The 17,151-nt window shown below is 35.4% G+C and overlaps 1 protein-coding gene across 1 annotated transcript; it reads left to right on the top strand.

Annotated features, from left to right (window-relative positions):
- The first annotated feature begins 14,319 nt into the window (after window positions 1-14,319).
- On the top strand, window positions 14,320-15,701 carry LOC149142793 (stem-specific protein TSJT1-like). The gene is made up of 4 exons (XM_089449056.1): window positions 14,320-14,690; window positions 14,775-15,015; window positions 15,137-15,257; window positions 15,372-15,701. The coding sequence occupies exons 1-4, from the start codon at window positions 14,491-14,493 to the stop codon at window positions 15,557-15,559; spliced, it is 750 nt and encodes a 249-aa protein (XP_089305182.1). The 5' UTR covers window positions 14,320-14,490; the 3' UTR covers window positions 15,560-15,701.
- The last annotated feature ends 1,450 nt before the right edge of the window (window positions 15,702-17,151 follow it).

Raw genomic sequence — 17,151 nt, 5'->3', positions numbered from 1 at the left:
TGTCAAAGGAAGCTCAAGAGGATCCACGACAAGGTCATGTAGTGGAGGATGACAACTAAGGGCATAGTAGGCAGGGGAATGACAAAACTTGATGCTTCCACAACATACCCACATGGAATGATACAAACTTATACAACAAAAGGTCGAGTAATATAATTCAAGTATTAGAAGGCGAAGTTGTGACAATTGAAGGCCAAATAGAGTGTTGGGAGAATTTCCATAGCACAAACATACATACACTAAACAAACATATTAGTGTTTCATGGACCAAGCTTAGTGTTTCTACAATGGTTAACCTTGAGAAGATCAATGATCTAGATTTATACTAGGCATAAAGATCAATGGCTTAGATTAATGTTGGGCTCATAAAATGTGTGAATTTTAGAGTACTAATGTGTGTGCGATGGATCCAAAGACTAAGAGTTCCTTTATATAATGGTCTAGATCCATATTGGGATCACATGTGCACGATGGTTAAAGCAAGAAGAACACCTAATCTAGTATTCAGTAGGACAAGGAAGTTTAATGATGTGACACCACATGGACAACAAGTGGCATATTTGATGATGAGGTGGAAATAGTGAGTGATATGTAGCAGACATAAATAGATTTTTTGGCTAGTTGATTGGACTATTGGTAAGTAACATGTGGTAGTCAACACTTAGACACATGGAAATCCATGATTGGTCAGAGTAAATGACATGGAAGGTGACATAGAAATGGTGGGTCTTGTATTGGAGCATTGGGTACTAAAGTTCAATTTTGTATATAAATGTCAAGGCCAATATCCAATATGACATGGAAAAAGTGATGGGGCAGATGACATGGAAGTTCGAACATGTGGTGGACCCTGATTAGTTCACGATGTACTAGTGTGGTATACCTAGAGGTCTTTGGGCTATGACCATTTTTCACGAAGCTTTCTCATGTATTTCGTTTTGGGGAAAAAGTGAAAAACTAGGGTTTCGAGCCTTAGTTTCAAAAAACTAGGGGCTCAACCCTTGTGGGCCCATAATGAGATATGAGGTATTGAGAGGTCAAAATAAACATGTATTAGACAAGTCTGATATGAGGAGTCTGATTATGATAGAAATGTGTCATTAACAGGGGAATTGAGGAAGTTCATCTGTTGAATTTTTGTTTACTGATATCAGATGTTTGTGAATGAAGTATACCATAATGATATGGAGACAAGACCAAGGTCATAACCCACAATCATGAGGGCTTAACCATTTAGCATCTAGAGCTAAGGAATTTGAATGGTATAGGGTACAGAAAATAGGACATGGTCAGAACACACAATCATAAATGTTCATTCATCTAGCACTCAAAGCTGAGGGATTCGAAGGATATCTAGTCTATGGTATGTGAAGGAGAAAGTCGTGAACCTTGGTTACAAGAGGTTAAGGAATAAACTCTAAGGGCTAATCATCACTGCACCTGGAGATGTAAAAGGAAAGAGGTTTTGATATGTTAGACTTATGGTCATGAACATAAGAATATGTGACATATGTAAAGCATGAGTGTAATAGGGTTGGACGGAAGGGAGCTAACACTGTTGGCACCATCAAGAATATGAATTGTGTTTTAACTGTGAAAATCCATAAGAATTAAGAAACTACTAAAAGTATACATGAAAGTTGTATTGAGTGACTCAGTCAACCCATGATACCATGGACCAATACCCATGGTAATGGAAGACATAAACTATAAATACTAAGTTTAACAAGTGTAATTTATGTTGAAACTATGCAATATGTGAAGAGGGTGAGTACTCATGAGAGAATAACTAAAACTAGTGAGATTGAAAGGGATGTGGTAGACCAACCAAAGAAAGAAACAAAGACTAGAATAGAGTGTTGAATAAGTGGTGATTGATTCTTGTAGTATATCACTTTTGTAGTAGATTAAGTGCATAGGAAAATCAATAAAGCACAAATTAGAGAGAAGTGTGGGGTGTTGAGAAGATTAGAGTTGGAGTTGTGTGCAGAATTGTAGAGCAAAGAGCAGGGTGCAAAGCTGAGAAGAACAAGGCAGAACAAAACACAAAATCATTGTGAAACTAGGGGATAGGTGTCTCCTTTGGATTGGTGCCTATAAAATCAGGGGATTGGTGTCTCCTTTTGGTTGGTGCCAGTAAACTGATGTAACAATAGGTTTTTTCCTACAAGAATATTCTTACATAAGTTTTTTTATCTTTCTTCCTTTAAGGGTTTCCTTGTATATTTGGTGTTCTCTTATGTTTCTTATGTTATTGATGTTTAAAAGGTATGAATTATTTTAATTGTTAAAATTGGACATTATACTAATTCAACCATCTCTCAATAGTGTAGAAATTCCCATTGTAGATAAACAGATTATGCAATATATTAAAACACAATACAAGATCTACTTCTACAACACTTTGCGGAAGCTTAATCGAATTGAGCAAGATCAAGAGAACACATATAACTGAGAATGAGAAATCAATCACACATAACACAAGAAAAATAACCTGGGGAAAGCCTCGGTCTAAAACCCCAATCTCTGTATTATTATACAAGTGGAAATCTTGTTCAAGTTACAAAAAGAATAAGCTCTCAAGCTATCCTGCTCTCTCTGTAATCAAACAATACAACTCACAGATTAAATAGACACTGTATATGTCCTCCTCAAGCCCTCCAAGCCTCCTATTTCCTTGTGTAATTTTTCTTGGGATCCAATGATGTCACATGTGTGAATTGGCCTCATCACACTCACTGTAACCTCTGATCCAACTACGCAATCCTCAAGGAAAGAATTCCTTCTGCATGCAAGGAATATTCATAATGGAATATTCTAGCAATTGATAGTACACTGCCCCTCCATCTGATCTCAACTGGGTCTCTGACTGAACTGACATGCATGAGTTATTTATGAGAGAATACTCCGTTATCTAAAGTGCAGTAGTTACATGCATGCAAGCATTAACTAATTGAACTTACATTAATTCAACAAACCGTTTGAATTAATCTAACTGGACTTGACTCAGTTAACTAAGTCAACTAATTACAACTCACTCTTATCTCTTTAACTGATGGATAAATTCCTCAATTAATGGAGAAACTATTTCATGTTCCCACATATACTTCAAGTTTGATTTTCCTTAACTAATTAACTCAAGATGAATTAATTAATTAATTTACAAACTGCTGCTAAGATCAAATTCGAATTTTACTTCACTATTTTAGTATAGGGACTGACTAAAATAAGAAGGTATCCCGAAATGCTATTTATAGAATGCTATTTTTAGCACTTCCATTTTTCCATCCATTGTTGCTAAGATCAACACTGGCTGAACTACTATTTATAGCAGTGCTATTTTTAGCAATTCTATTTTTAGTATTTCTTGTTACTATTTTCAACACTCCCTCTCAATAAGAAAGGGATTATCAGTAACTCCATTCCTATCTCTGTGGAACTCGAACTTGCATTTTGACAATGCCTTTGTCAAAATATCTGCATCCTGTTCCTCGGTCGTAACATACAACAACAACATGATCCTCTTGACCACACAGTCTCAAATATGGTGATACCGGATATCTATGTGCTTGGACATGTCATGAAAAACTGGATTCTCAAAGAGTTTGATACAACTCTGGTTATCGCAATAGATCACTGTAGGATCCATCATCTGACCAAACAATCCCACTAAAATCTTCCGCATCCAAATGGCCTCACATGCAGCCTAACTAGCAGCCATGTATTCAACCTCTCCTGAGCTAAGTGCAACTGATCTTTGTTTCCTACTGTACCAGGAAACTGTAGGTGAACCAAGGTCGAAGATTCCTCCAGAAGTGCTCTTCCGGTCTGATGGACTCCCTACCCAATTCGCATCTGTGAAGCCCTGAAGCTTCACTCCCTCTATCTGTCTGTACCACAATCTGAACTGAGATGTGCCTATGAGGTATCTCAACATGTGCTTTGCTACCTTCCAAAACAACTTGGTAGGCTGAACCATAGCTTGGCTCAGCTAGTTCACCGCAAAGTATAAGTTGGGTCATGTGTTCACCAAATACATGAGTGAACCCACCAGCTACCAATAAACAGTAGCAGCTACTACCTCACCTGAAGTAGCACCCTCCTTCCTCCAGTTCCCAGCTAGAGGAGTCTGCATGGGCTTGCACTTCTCCATGTGAAAGCACCTGAGTATCTCATTAGCATACTTTCCTTGAGACACAAATACTTCCCCATCTTTCTGCCACACCTCCATGCCTAGAAATTAGTGCATAAGGCTCATGTACTTCATCTCGAACTCTCTTGCGAGGTCATCCTTGCAAGACTGTATCAGCTGATCATCACCTGTCAAAATCAGATCATCGACGTAAAGAACAATGATCAATGGTTTACCTTATACCATGATGTGGTAAAGGTTTGCATCTGCTTCACTCTTGGTGAAGCCCAACTCAGTGAAATAGTTGTCGATCCTGGTGTACCAAGCACGGGGTGCTTGCTTCAGCCTATACAAAGCCCTCTTGAGTCAGTACACATGCAACTCACGATCGAAGGTCTTGAAACCCTCTGGCTGCTCAATGTACACCTCCTCCTCAATCTTCCCATTGAGGAATGCTGTATTCACATCCATCTGGTAGATCTTCCACCCTATTTGAGTTGATAGTGCCAACATCGATCTAATCGCTGAGTACCTTGCTATGGGAGAAAAAGTCTCATCGTAGTCGATCCCCTCGACCTATGAGAAACCCCGGTCAACAAACCTTTCCTTATGTTTCTCAACACTGCCATCAGCTGCCCGCTTTACCTTGTAAATCCATCTAGAACTCACCACTTACTTGCCCTGAGGCCTTGGGACAACATCCCACACATTGTTCCGAATGACAGAGTCGTACTCCTCTACCATTGCATCAACCTAGATTGGTTGTTGCACTGCCTCCTTGAATGAAGAAGGTTTGGTATCTACACACTCCCCAACTAAGGCCATGTACCCAGTGTATCGCTCGGGTGACCTCCTCTGTCTGCGCTGAGAATACATTCTCCCGCACATCTAGCATCAACCTGTCAGCTTCCCTTGAGCATTTCCGCTCATCTCTGGAAGTATCAACATGAGTGGATTTCTCCATTCCCGGATCCTCTGCATGCAGTTGCTCCGCATCAATCTGAGGCTCCTCATCCTTAGGAACTAAAAGTACCTCATTTGCATGCAACTCGAGCTCCCTCTCAAGTGATAAGCGCACAACTTTCTACTCGTCGAACTTCAGATCCCTGCGTACCACAATCCTTTGAGTGGAAGGCAAGTACACCTGATAGTTGTGGGGTGTATCCGTGTACCCCACAAGTATTCCCAACTCAGTTGTTGGGTCTAGCTTCTTCTTGGCATCTTTGGTCACATGACAGTAAACTGATGATCCAAAGATTCGGAAGTGACTTACATCAGGTCACTTCCTGAAATAGGCCTCCATAGGTGTCTTCATCCCCAGTATACGGTGCAGGCTTCTATTTTGAAATTATACTTCTATATTGCATGCCTCAGCCCACAAATGCAGTGGTAGGCTTTGGTCATTCAACATCGCTCGAGCTTCTCCCACAATTGATCTATTCTTCCTTTCGGCCACCCCATTCTGCTGTGGGTTATGGGGTGCCGTCAATTCCCGTTTAATACCTTCTGCAGTGCAGAAGTCTTTAAACTGTTGGGAGACATACTCTCCACCATTGTTGCTACGCAAGGGTTTTATTTCCTTTCCTAATTATTTCTCTACCAAGGCTTTAAACTCACAAAACCTCAAGAAGGTCTAATCCTTCTTTTGCATAAAGTAGATCCAGCATCTACGAGAAAAATCATCAGTAAAAATAACATAGTACCTTTGTTTAGCGGTGGAGGCTATAGAGAAATGTGCACAAACATCTGAGTGAACTCGCTCCAGGATTGCTCTAGCTCTACTGTCTTGATCCGAAAAGGAAGATTTCGCATACTTACCCAAGGTACAACCTTTGCATGTAGTCATCTGCTCAAGTTTTCCCTTGGGTAATCGGGTAGAAATCTGCTGCATGATCTTCAGGGCTCCATGGTGCAAGTGGCCCAGTCTTCTATGCCATAGCTCTCCAACATCTTGGATCTGCACCATCTCAGCTTTGGAACTCAAAGCAGCACAGTCATCTAACTCTAGCTTGTAGAGATTCTCAACTCGAATCCCTATTCGCTTTGTTTGTCCAATACCAATATGCCTCAGGAATACCTTTCCTTCACCAAAGACTACATCATAGCCTTTATCTTCAAGCATAGCGACAGACACAAGATTCTTCTTCAAACTTGGTACATACTTTACATCAGTCAGGGTGAGGGGAGCTCCACGCTCCCTTTGAAACAAAACCGTACCTTCACCTGAAACATGATACTTTCCATCATTGCCCATCTCGATCCACATCTGGAGATCCTTCTCCTCCAAGGTACTAAAAAGATTCTTGTCACCTGACATGTGGAGTGAAGCTCCACTGTCCAGGTACCACACACATCCCACCATGGATGAAACAATGCATGCGATAAGCGATAAATCCAGCTCAAACTGTGAGGCGAGTACCTCACCATCAAATCCCTTCGAGGAACCCTTCTTTGACTTATTTTGTGGACAATTCGTAGCATAATGGCCCACTTCATGACAATGAAAGCATCACACTTTCGATTTGTCAATCTTCTTCCCACCATGGGAAGAACCGGATTTGGGATGGGATCCTTCCCTTTCCCTTTCCTCGCCATACTCGCTAAGGCTATATTTTCCTCATCTTCTTGCTTCGATGAGGATCCGTCTCTGGTGCTTCTTCTTATTTCCTGCTACATCAGATCCAACCAAAGTCGTTCCCAATCTGGCAGTTTTTATCTTCTGTTAACCAATTCTTGGTAGCTATGCCAACTCTTAGGAAGACCGAGGAGTGCAAGACTCACCATGTCATCATCAGAGGTCGTGATCCCTACACTTCTAAGCTCATCCCTAGAGGTGGTGAGCTTGTTTAGATATGTAGAGATCGTGTTGCCCTTCTCACACTTGATCTTATGAAGCTTGTCTTTCAGCTCCAGCTTCCTTTGATCGTTGTTGTTCTGATATAAATATTTCAATGTTTTCCACATCGAAAATGGAGTCTCCTTCCCATGGAGGCTCGAGACAATGTGGTCTCGAAGTCCCTCCAGGAGGATTCTCCTTGCTCTAGCCACACATTTCTTCCATTCTGCCAGTTGAGTAGCATTAGTCGGCTTGGAGACTTCTTGATTAATGAAGTCCTTTAGACCGTTATCTTCTAATATTGCCTCCATGCGATCCTTCCAGGCTATATAATTCGAGCTTCCATCAAGGGCATACTCGAGTCTTAAACCACTGAACGCTATAGGTGAAATTGAGATGTGATAAGAACTCGATTTCTATATTTAGGAACACAAACTTCGAACTTCTCCTTCTTGTATACAATTATTCACCTTGATCACCTTTGCTCCGATACCATGTAGAAATTCCCACTGTAGATCAACAGATTATGCAATATACTAAAACACAATACAAGATCTACTTCTACAACACTTTGCAGAAGCTTAATCAAATTGAGCAAGATCAAGAGAACACATATAACTGAGAATGAGAAATCAATCACACATAACACAAAAAAAATAACCTGGGGAAAGCCTCAGCCTAAAACCCCAATCTTTGTATTATCATACAAGTGGAAATCTTGTTCAAGTTAAAAAAAGAATCAACTCTCAAGCTATCTTGCTCTCTCTGCAATCAAACAATACAACTCAGACTGAATAGACACTGTATATGTCCTCCTCAAGCCCTCCAAGCCTCCTATTTCCTTGCACAATTTTTCTTGGGGTCTAATGATGTCACATGTGTGAATTGGCCTCATCACACTCACTGTAACCTCTAATATAACTGCCCAATCCTCAAGGAAAGAATTCCTTCTGCATGCAAGGAATATTCACAATGGAATATTCTAGCAACTAATAGTACATTGCCCCTCCATTTGATATCAATTGGGTCTCTGACTGAACTGACATGCATGAGTTATTTATGAGAGAATACTTAGTTATCTAAATTGCAATAGTTACATGCATGCAAGCATTAACTAACTGAACTTACATTCATTCAACAAACTGTTTGAATTAATCTAACTGGACTTGACTCAGTTAACTAAGTCAACTAATTACAACTCAATATTACAACCCACTCTTATCTCTTTAACTGATGGATAAATTCCTCAATTAATGGAGAAATTGTTTCACGTCCCCACATAGACTTCAAGTTTGATTTTCCTTAACTAATTAACTCAAGATGAATTAATTAATCAATTTACAAACTACTGCTAAGATCAAATTCGAATTTTAATTCACCATTTTAGAATAGGGACTGACTAAAATAAGAAGGTATCCCGAAATGCTATTTTTAGCACTTCCATTTTTCCATCCATTGTTGCTATGTCAACACTGGCTGAACTGCTATTTATAGTAGTGCTATTTTTAGTAATTCTATTTTTAGCATTTCTTGTTGCTATTTTCAACAAGTAGAATTATAATTCCACATTGTGTGCGAACTCAAGAAATTTGAAGTTCGACTTTCATCTCATATCATAATATGAAAAAGGGTCTAGTCATTTTGTATGGTAAAGAATGTAAAGAAAAGGTATGTAGCTGAAAAGACTTTGAAAAAGTTTCAATGGAAGGGAGGTCTAAGGAATAGTAAAGTGTTTGCATAGTGCTTGGGTCTCTCTCTCTCTATGTGTGTGTGTGTGTGTGTTAAGTTCTAAAAGGTTGGACTAAAGGGAGCTAAATAACGAAAAAACATTATATATTATGAAAATGACTTGGCTTAGAAAATCCAAGTCTTGAGGTATGGAATTAAAAGAGAGCACAAAATTTTAAAGGATGAGGTGAAGGAAGTGCCAATATAAATGTGAGTTATACTATTAAAGCATATATCGAAGTAGTGGGTGAAGGAAGTTCCTGGTTAAGAGAGAAAATAATAGATAGTTACTAAGGTAAGAATTGGAAGAAGAGAATCAAAAAACAAAGATTACAACTTCATAAGTTGGATTTGATGGAAAAGCTTGGTTTATATCAAACATTTAATGAAGTGACTGTAAAATTCAAAAAGAGAAAATATTTATCAAGTTGCCCGCATAAATTTAGAAGAAGATAGTGGACCAGAGAAGAAAATAATTGCAAATAAGAGATCAGAAGCAATTGGTGTTCCCTGCAGGTTTCTACTTGAAAACTAAATGGGATGATGTTTCTTGTATAGATTGTGTCCTACAAAGATCAATCAATTAAAATAAATTTTGTGGTTTTCTCCTTGAGGGGTTTCCACTTATATCGTGTGTTCAATGTTCAAATTATGAGTTTAAATTTTATGGTGTTTGAATGTTTTAAATAAGTAAAATTGTATTATATTGATTCACACCCCACACCCCACACACCCTCACCCACATGTCTGTTCTCAGTATAATTGTGAATCCAACAATTTCCACCACAAATTTGCTAAAATAATTTTTTCTTTTCATTACAATTATCAAATTTTTGGATTCCTAATTATAGTTCAAAAGACACTAGATGCTAGATCCAATAATAAGGGCTAATAAGGCATAAGCTTATGGATGTAAAACTTCAATAAAAGATCTATCAATGCCACACAATATGTGTCTTTTGTGAACAAAGCACTTACAATCACTATAACATGATAAACTCTACATAACAAATCCCTATCACCTCTATTATGCCATCAAAGGATTTTGGTCAAATACTTGAGCAGACATTGACCACCATCATCCAATCAAGAGACCTAAAATTAGAATATTAATGGCTCCATAGACCTGATTTGGTGAACTACATGAAATATGGCCATAAGAATTATGCCTATAACTGATCTTGTTGTCCTCCCAATTGAGTATTTTAAAGGTAGAGTAAAAATCTAGAAGAAAATATCAAAGTACATGAGTGCATCAATGAGCATGGAGATGCAATTTGCAATCATTTCCCTAATCATCATCATTATCATCACATCACATTGCTAATATTCCCCTAGTCCTCATCTTCATCACATCACATTACAGAGAATGAGTAAAAAGTTAAAATCATTATCAACAAGGATAGAAGCTATTTGATATTTGAATTTACAGAGGTGTGTCCATGTATTAAACTAAAACTTTTCACAATAATGAAAAGTGCTTATATTCCTAAGTTCCACATGTAATATTTTGTCAAATTTTCTAATTTATTTAATCAGTACTTTTCATTGTTATAGTGTATTAAATATTGGATGTAATTATAACAAAATTAGTACCTTACAATGTGGATTTAATTTTTATAAAATGTATATATATATATATATATATATATATATATATATATATATATATATATATATATATATATATATATATATATATATATTATATTTATTTATTTATTTCCGAGCTTATGAATAATTCCTTCTTATAAGTGTAATACCCGATGTGGGTGAATGAACGGTTTGATGAGAGGGGTGACAGTATGCACTGCCTCCTCCTTGAGAACTGAACCCTTGGTACAAACGACATGTGCCATACATGCAACTGAAACATGGAAGTTTCACGATGAATGGAGTTTGTTTTATATGTGTGAAGGTAATTGAGTGGATGCTATTAGCAATTCTGGGCATGGGTAGTTGTGAAAGTGGCAGAGAGAATGAAGTATTTGTGCAACCACCAAATTGTGCAAACCTCTTCATGTGTGACTCTTAGAGACACAGGTTGTTATTGTTGGAGGTTAGCAGAGGTAGCTCTCGGACCTTGGTGAGGAAGATAACTAGAGGTTATGCAGTGGAAGGGATAGAGGGATGCGAGAGTGGAGTTCATGTAATTGGTTTATGGGAGAATCGTCACAAAGTTGGCATTTGGATTCAAACTCCTTGGTAAGTCCACCAAAAGTGTATCTCATCTTTCGTAGTATGATTTTGCATCATTTATGGGGGGATTTGTATAGTAACTACATTGGTCTCTGGTTTTCTCCTTTCCTAGTTAAGGGTAGCCTAGGCTTTCGTATAGGCCAGGCGTATTGTAATAGTGTTGGTGGTTTGGTTGTTGATATTTGGAATTTGGGGTTAACAAATTTGGAGTTGGAGGAGGGACAAAGTCCTCAAGGCCTTTTTTTCGTGACCAAATCTAGAGGGGGGAGGGATTTCTGAAGCGATGTCCACATAGTTTCTTTAGTGGCACTTCTTTGCATTAGGGTCTTTGCTAGGTATAGGTACACACATGACTGGGTTGGAAGACAGAGTCTTGTCTACTAGTTACAACAAGTTGAGGGTTCAGTGGTGTCCTATGGGTACTGTAAATCCCAATTATGTGGCAGGAACCGAACTGTTGGAGTCAGTAGTAGAATTGTTGAAAGAAAGCCAAAGTGGTTTTTCGGTGTTATTAAGATAGTAAGGCTTCGAGAGGACCATGGATGGCGGTGGCCACCCATAAAGGTGGTGTGAAGTTTGTGGCCCTGAAATTTTATAGTTGGTTGTCAAAGGGTGGTGAATTACTCGATTTGCAGTGTAGAAAAGGAAATATGGAGTTGGGATAAGTGGTATGGAGGGGTGGTGAATATGTTTTGACAAAGAGGTTGAGTGAGAAGAGGGATGGGACCATGAGGGAAGGGGGATGAACATGGAAGGGAAGCAACAACAACAGAGGGAGAAGGGGTCCAAGATGCATAGTTGAATGAAGTGATGATCCATAACCTCGACTAGTCGCCTGGTTGTGTCTTTCTCCTTACCTCTTTATTTACCCTAAAAACAAAGCTATGAAAAGTCACAACATTGTGGGAACATATGAGTCAAAACATGTGGGAACATATGAGTCAAAACATGCACAATGATTGCAATGAAATGATAAAATTCATGAATGACTTGCAACAAAATCAATGGAACATGCAGGATCGACTTGCATCACTCCGACAAGGCCAAAGGAGAATAGCTAAATGAATGGAGAAGCTAGAGGAGTGTCATGGGGGTGTCATTGGGGGATAAATATCATACCACGTGGGTTCATATTGGGGGATATATATTGAGGAAAAAATGACATAATATATTGTGGGATTTATATGGGTTGAAGGGTTTTTATATTAGCATGTATAAAAAATGGAGGTCAAATTTAATGAAAAAATATAAAGGGGTATAAAAATGTTAATGAAAAAATGGATACCTGCAATATCTAGTGGAAGTAGGGGTTTTTTTAATTTGGGAGGTGTATAAGGTTTGTATTGGTAGGGGGATAAATAATGTGATTTTTAGGGGTATTTTCCAATATGTAGTCAAATTAAGGGTATTGTTTAATATGCCACCAATGAACGTGATAGTTTAGAGGTTCATTGAGTGAAGCCCCCATGAGGAGTGTATGGCTCATGCTGAATTTCATGTACATAGAGAACTTGAACATCCAGATCCTTCGTGTATTGGTCTAGATCATCCTCCTTTTCCTTGATGTGTGTGGGTTGGGTTTGTATATTGTGGCATTTTGTAAACAATTTTTTGGTTGTTATTTTGGCCAAGAAATTCAATTGGAGTGAGGATAGAAGAACAATGAACTTTGGACAAACATTTTGTAATCTTTTGACGAATTAATAGAAACTTTTGACTGACCAAAAAAAAAATTCTTCTTAGAAGTGTCAACAAGATTAGAAGGCACACTCTACTATTTTACATTTTGTTTTGTTTATTTTATTTTATTTTTGTTTTGTTTTATTTTGTTCTTTTGTAGAATCTCGTGATACAATTTTTGGCAAGATTACAATTTCTTGATATTTAAAATGCATTTTTGAATGACAAGATCATGACTTTTTTGTTTATTTAAAATGCATTTTTGAATTCATCAATGGACTCAACACCCTAAAAATCCTTGGAGCACTTGGATTATGTAGATTTCACAACTCAACCTTGTGATTCCAACAAATCTTTGTCTAGATTTGGAGTAAAATTTTCTTGAAAATACGATTGAAAGAAGACCAAGACATACAAGATTTAGATTATGATTTAAGATAATAAAACATATATTGAGTTCTCTAATATAAAATTTATAACCAAAGTAAATATAAAACATGAACATTTATAGATTAATATGTGTGTGAAAAAGATATTGTGATGGAAAAATATTAATTAATTGTTACTAAATGTGTTAAATATTATAAAAGTTTTTTGCGCCAACTTTATCTTGAAAATGAACCACATTATTAAATTATTTGAAACTTGAACCAACAAATGAAAATCTGATTAATCCTAAAGACATTAGCTAAATCAATATTATGAATCATAAAAATGAGAAATCAATCATTTTTATTTTATCAAAATTTAACAATTTTTTTATTATTAAAATTATAAATCTATACTTTATTTATTATCTCTTTTTTTTAAATCTATACTTAAAACATCCCCAAACCTATGCTTTATAATTTAAAAGAAAACTATGCTTTATAATTTAAAAGAAAATCATAAATTTAAAGGAAAATCATGAATCCCTTCCTTATTAATAAGAGCTTTGATTTTTTTTTAAACTTCGCACCAAGTTTAAATTAACACTCTTTATTGCATACCATTCTCTATTATAAAAATTCAATCTTAAAATTTTTCACATAAAAAATTATATATCTTTGAATTTAATATAATTTGATTTTTTCTTAAATTATATATATATATATATATATATATATATATATATATATATATTTAATTAATAAAAAATATATTAAAATGTTCATCATATGAAATTGTTAAAACTAGAAAAATTCAGATTTAAATTTTCTTATTTACGACTTGGTTTAAAGATAACAGAACAAATCATAGACCCACGAGATTTATAAAATAAATTATAAACCTCAAAAATTTACTAGTAATTACATATTAAGCAAGTTACTAAATTATTTTAAAGCAAAAAATAAATAAAAATAATAATAATAAACTAATTTTCAACTAAAAAATATTAATTATAATATCCTTATAAAACTTATAAACAATATTAATATAAATACATTTTCCAAATTATGTTCACATTCTCAAAATAATATTAATTACAATATCTTCGTAAAACTTATCAACAATTAATATAAATACAACTTTTAAATTATTTTGACATTTTGGTTCGCACATTATGATAATATCTTTCCAATTCGAACCTTCTTAAAAAGCGTGCCAAAATTATCCACAATATTATCCAAGATCAGTCTCACCCTGACTCGACCAGATTCAATCTGCATACACGTCACACAACGAGGTGGCGTGGTTATCCATTAACGTGCCCGATAAAGCGGGGCATGATTAATTGTATATATACTAACATCCTCTCTACCCAACGACCGTTATCTTTGTGAGAAGCAAGCAAGCAAGCAATCGGTAGCTTATTAGCCAAGCCCAGTGCTGTTCTGTATCTTATCTTCTCTGTAAAAAAAATTTCCTACGTTGTATTTTTTTTTCCTCCAACCAGGTAGTGCAGTTTGGTTTAAAGTTGTTTCTGCCTCCAAAAATGCTGACAGTATTGAAGAGATCCGTGGCACAAGGCCCTGAGGAATTGACGAGCCCCACTGTTGAGGCTGACCAGAGGAAAAATGGTATCGATTTGGTTGACTCTTTCGTCTCTGCCGATTCTGGAATCGTCTGTATTAACCTTGGGGATGCCGGTGCCATGGCCTACACTCAGTCGCGCCAGCCTCTCCTGACGCCCAGGCATCTTTTCTCTTCTCACTTCTTTTCTTTAATCTCCTATTTTGTAAATCTCTTCTCATAATTGGTGATTCTTGGATGGCGCAGATCTTTCCGTGCTGTAGACGACATGTTCTGCATATTCTTGGGCACCTTGGACAACGTAGCGGTGTTGAGGCAACGATATGGTCTCAACAAATCAGCAAATGAAGTGGCTATTGTCATTGAAGCGTATCGCACTCTCAGAGATCGTGGCCCCTACCCTGCAGATCAGGTCGTCAGAGAGCTCTCTGGAAAGTTCGCCTTCGTTCTTTACGACTCCACTTCACAGGCTTTCTTCACTGCAGTTGTACGCCTGTCATTGTCATCCCTCCATTTCCTTTTTCTTTGTTTTGCACTTTCCATTTAGGTATGCCATGAAATTGTGGATTTCTTGGCATTTTGACTGACAAACTATTTGTGTTTGCCAGGATGCTGATGGTTCAGTGCCTTTCTTCTGGGGCACTGCAGCTGATGGTTGCCTGGTCCTATCTGATGAGCCCAATGTTCTGAAAGAAGGGTGTGGAAAATCTTTTGCTCCTTTTCCCCGAGGTAATATTGCAATGCTTATTTATTGTTTAAATAGCTGTTTGACACATAACGCAGAGTAATATAATTTTTATCTCTTATTTATTTTTTATAATGATGTTGCCTTTGGCTTTGCAGGTTGTTTTTTCTCTACATCGGGTGGCTTGCAGAGTTTTGAACATCCTCTCCACAAGCTCATGCCGATGCATCGTGTTGATAGTAAGGGGCAAATGTGTGGGGCCAACTTCAAAGTAGATGTGTTTGCCAAGAGGCAGGCTAGCATGCCTAGAGTGGGTAGTGAGGCCAATTGGGCCAATGCATTTTGATATAAACACGGCCAGTTAGGATGTTAAATTCTGATATGAACAACTTGTATGTAAATACATCGATTTGATTCTGATATCAACAACTTATATGTAAACACATCGGTTTGATTTTTATTTAATAAGAATAAAACTGTTTTTAAAAGTTGGTTATTGCAGATTTGATTTTTATTTAATATGAATTAAGCTGTTTGTAAAAATTGGTTATTGTAATTTCTTTTTAAGTAATGTTTATGGTTGCCTGGTTGATTCAAGTTATTTAGTTTTTAATTATATAATAAATTTGATAAAAAGTATATAGTAAGTGGGGATTTATCAAATGTAAAGAGTAATTAAATTTGTAAATTTGAAAAACTTGATATATATATATATATATATATATATATATATATATATATATATATATATATATAATTTTTAAATTTTGAATTGAAACAAAATTATTTAAAATAGGAATTGAAATATTTTACTTATAATGTGGTTCAGATATATATATATATATAAACCACATTATTAAATTATTCGAAACTTGAACCAACAAATGAAAATCTGATTAATCCTAAAGACATTAGCTAAATCAATATTATGAATCATAAAAACCAGAAATCAATAATTTTTATTTTATCAAAATTTAGTAATTTTTTTATTATTAAAATTATAGATCTATACTTTATTTATTATCTTTTTCTTTTAAATCTATTATCTTTTTCTTTTAAATCTATACTTAAAACATCCCTGAACGTATGCTTTATAATTTAAAAAAAAATCATAAATTTAAATGAAAATCATGAATCCCTTCCTTATTAGGAAGAGCTTTCATTTTTTTTAAACTTCACATCGAAGTTTAAATTAACACTCTTAGTGCATACCATTCTCTATTATAAAAATTCAATCAATCTTAAAATTTTTCACATAAAAAATTATATATCTTTGAATTTAATATAATTTGATTTTTCTTAAATTTTATATATATATATATATATATATATATATAAATTTAATTAATAAAAAAATATATTAAAATGAGATACTTTAATTGATAATATGAGATATATGAAATTGTTAAAACTAGAAACATTCAGATTTAAATTTTTTTATCTTGAAAATGAACCACATTATTAGATTATTTGAAATTTAAACCAATAAATAAAAATCTGATTAATCCTAAAGACATTAGCTAAATCAATATTATGAATCATAAAAACCAGAAATCAATAATTTTTATTTTATCAAAATTTAACAATTTTGTTATTATTAAAATTATAGATCTATACTTTATTTATTATCTCTTTTTTTTAAATCTATACTTAAAACATCCCCAAACCTATTCTTTATAATTTAAAAGAAAATCATAAATTTAAACGAAAATCATGAATCCCTTCCTTATTAAGAAGAGCTTTCATTTTCTTTTCTTTAAACTTCGCACCAAGTTTACGGTTTAGTGCATACCATTCTCTATTATAAAAATTCAATCTTAAATTTTTTTCACATAAAGAATTATATATCTTTGAATTTAATATAATTTGATTTTTTCTTAAATTTTATATATATAAATTTAATTAATAAAAAATATATATTAAAATGTTTCGGGATAC

This window comes from Pinus tabuliformis, chromosome X, assembly GCF_031772625.1.
Source record: "Pinus tabuliformis cultivar Carrire ecotype Pingquan chromosome X, CPIR1, whole genome shotgun sequence".
NCBI lineage: Eukaryota > Viridiplantae > Streptophyta > Pinopsida > Pinales > Pinaceae > Pinus > Pinus tabuliformis.
This window is presented reverse-complemented; position numbering and strand designations above follow the sequence as displayed.

Excerpts from the sequence above, each read along its gene's own strand:
- LOC149142793 (XM_089449056.1), top strand. The coding sequence starts at position 14,491 with ATGCTGACAGTATTGAAGAGATCCGTGGCACAAGGCCCTGAGGAATTG. Across the intron at positions 15,016-15,136 it reads AGGCTTTCTTCACTGCAGTT|GATGCTGATGGTTCAGTGCC; the intron begins GTACGCCTGTCA and ends TGTGTTTGCCAG. Across the intron at positions 15,258-15,371 it reads TTTTGCTCCTTTTCCCCGAG|GTTGTTTTTTCTCTACATCG; the intron begins GTAATATTGCAA and ends TTGGCTTTGCAG.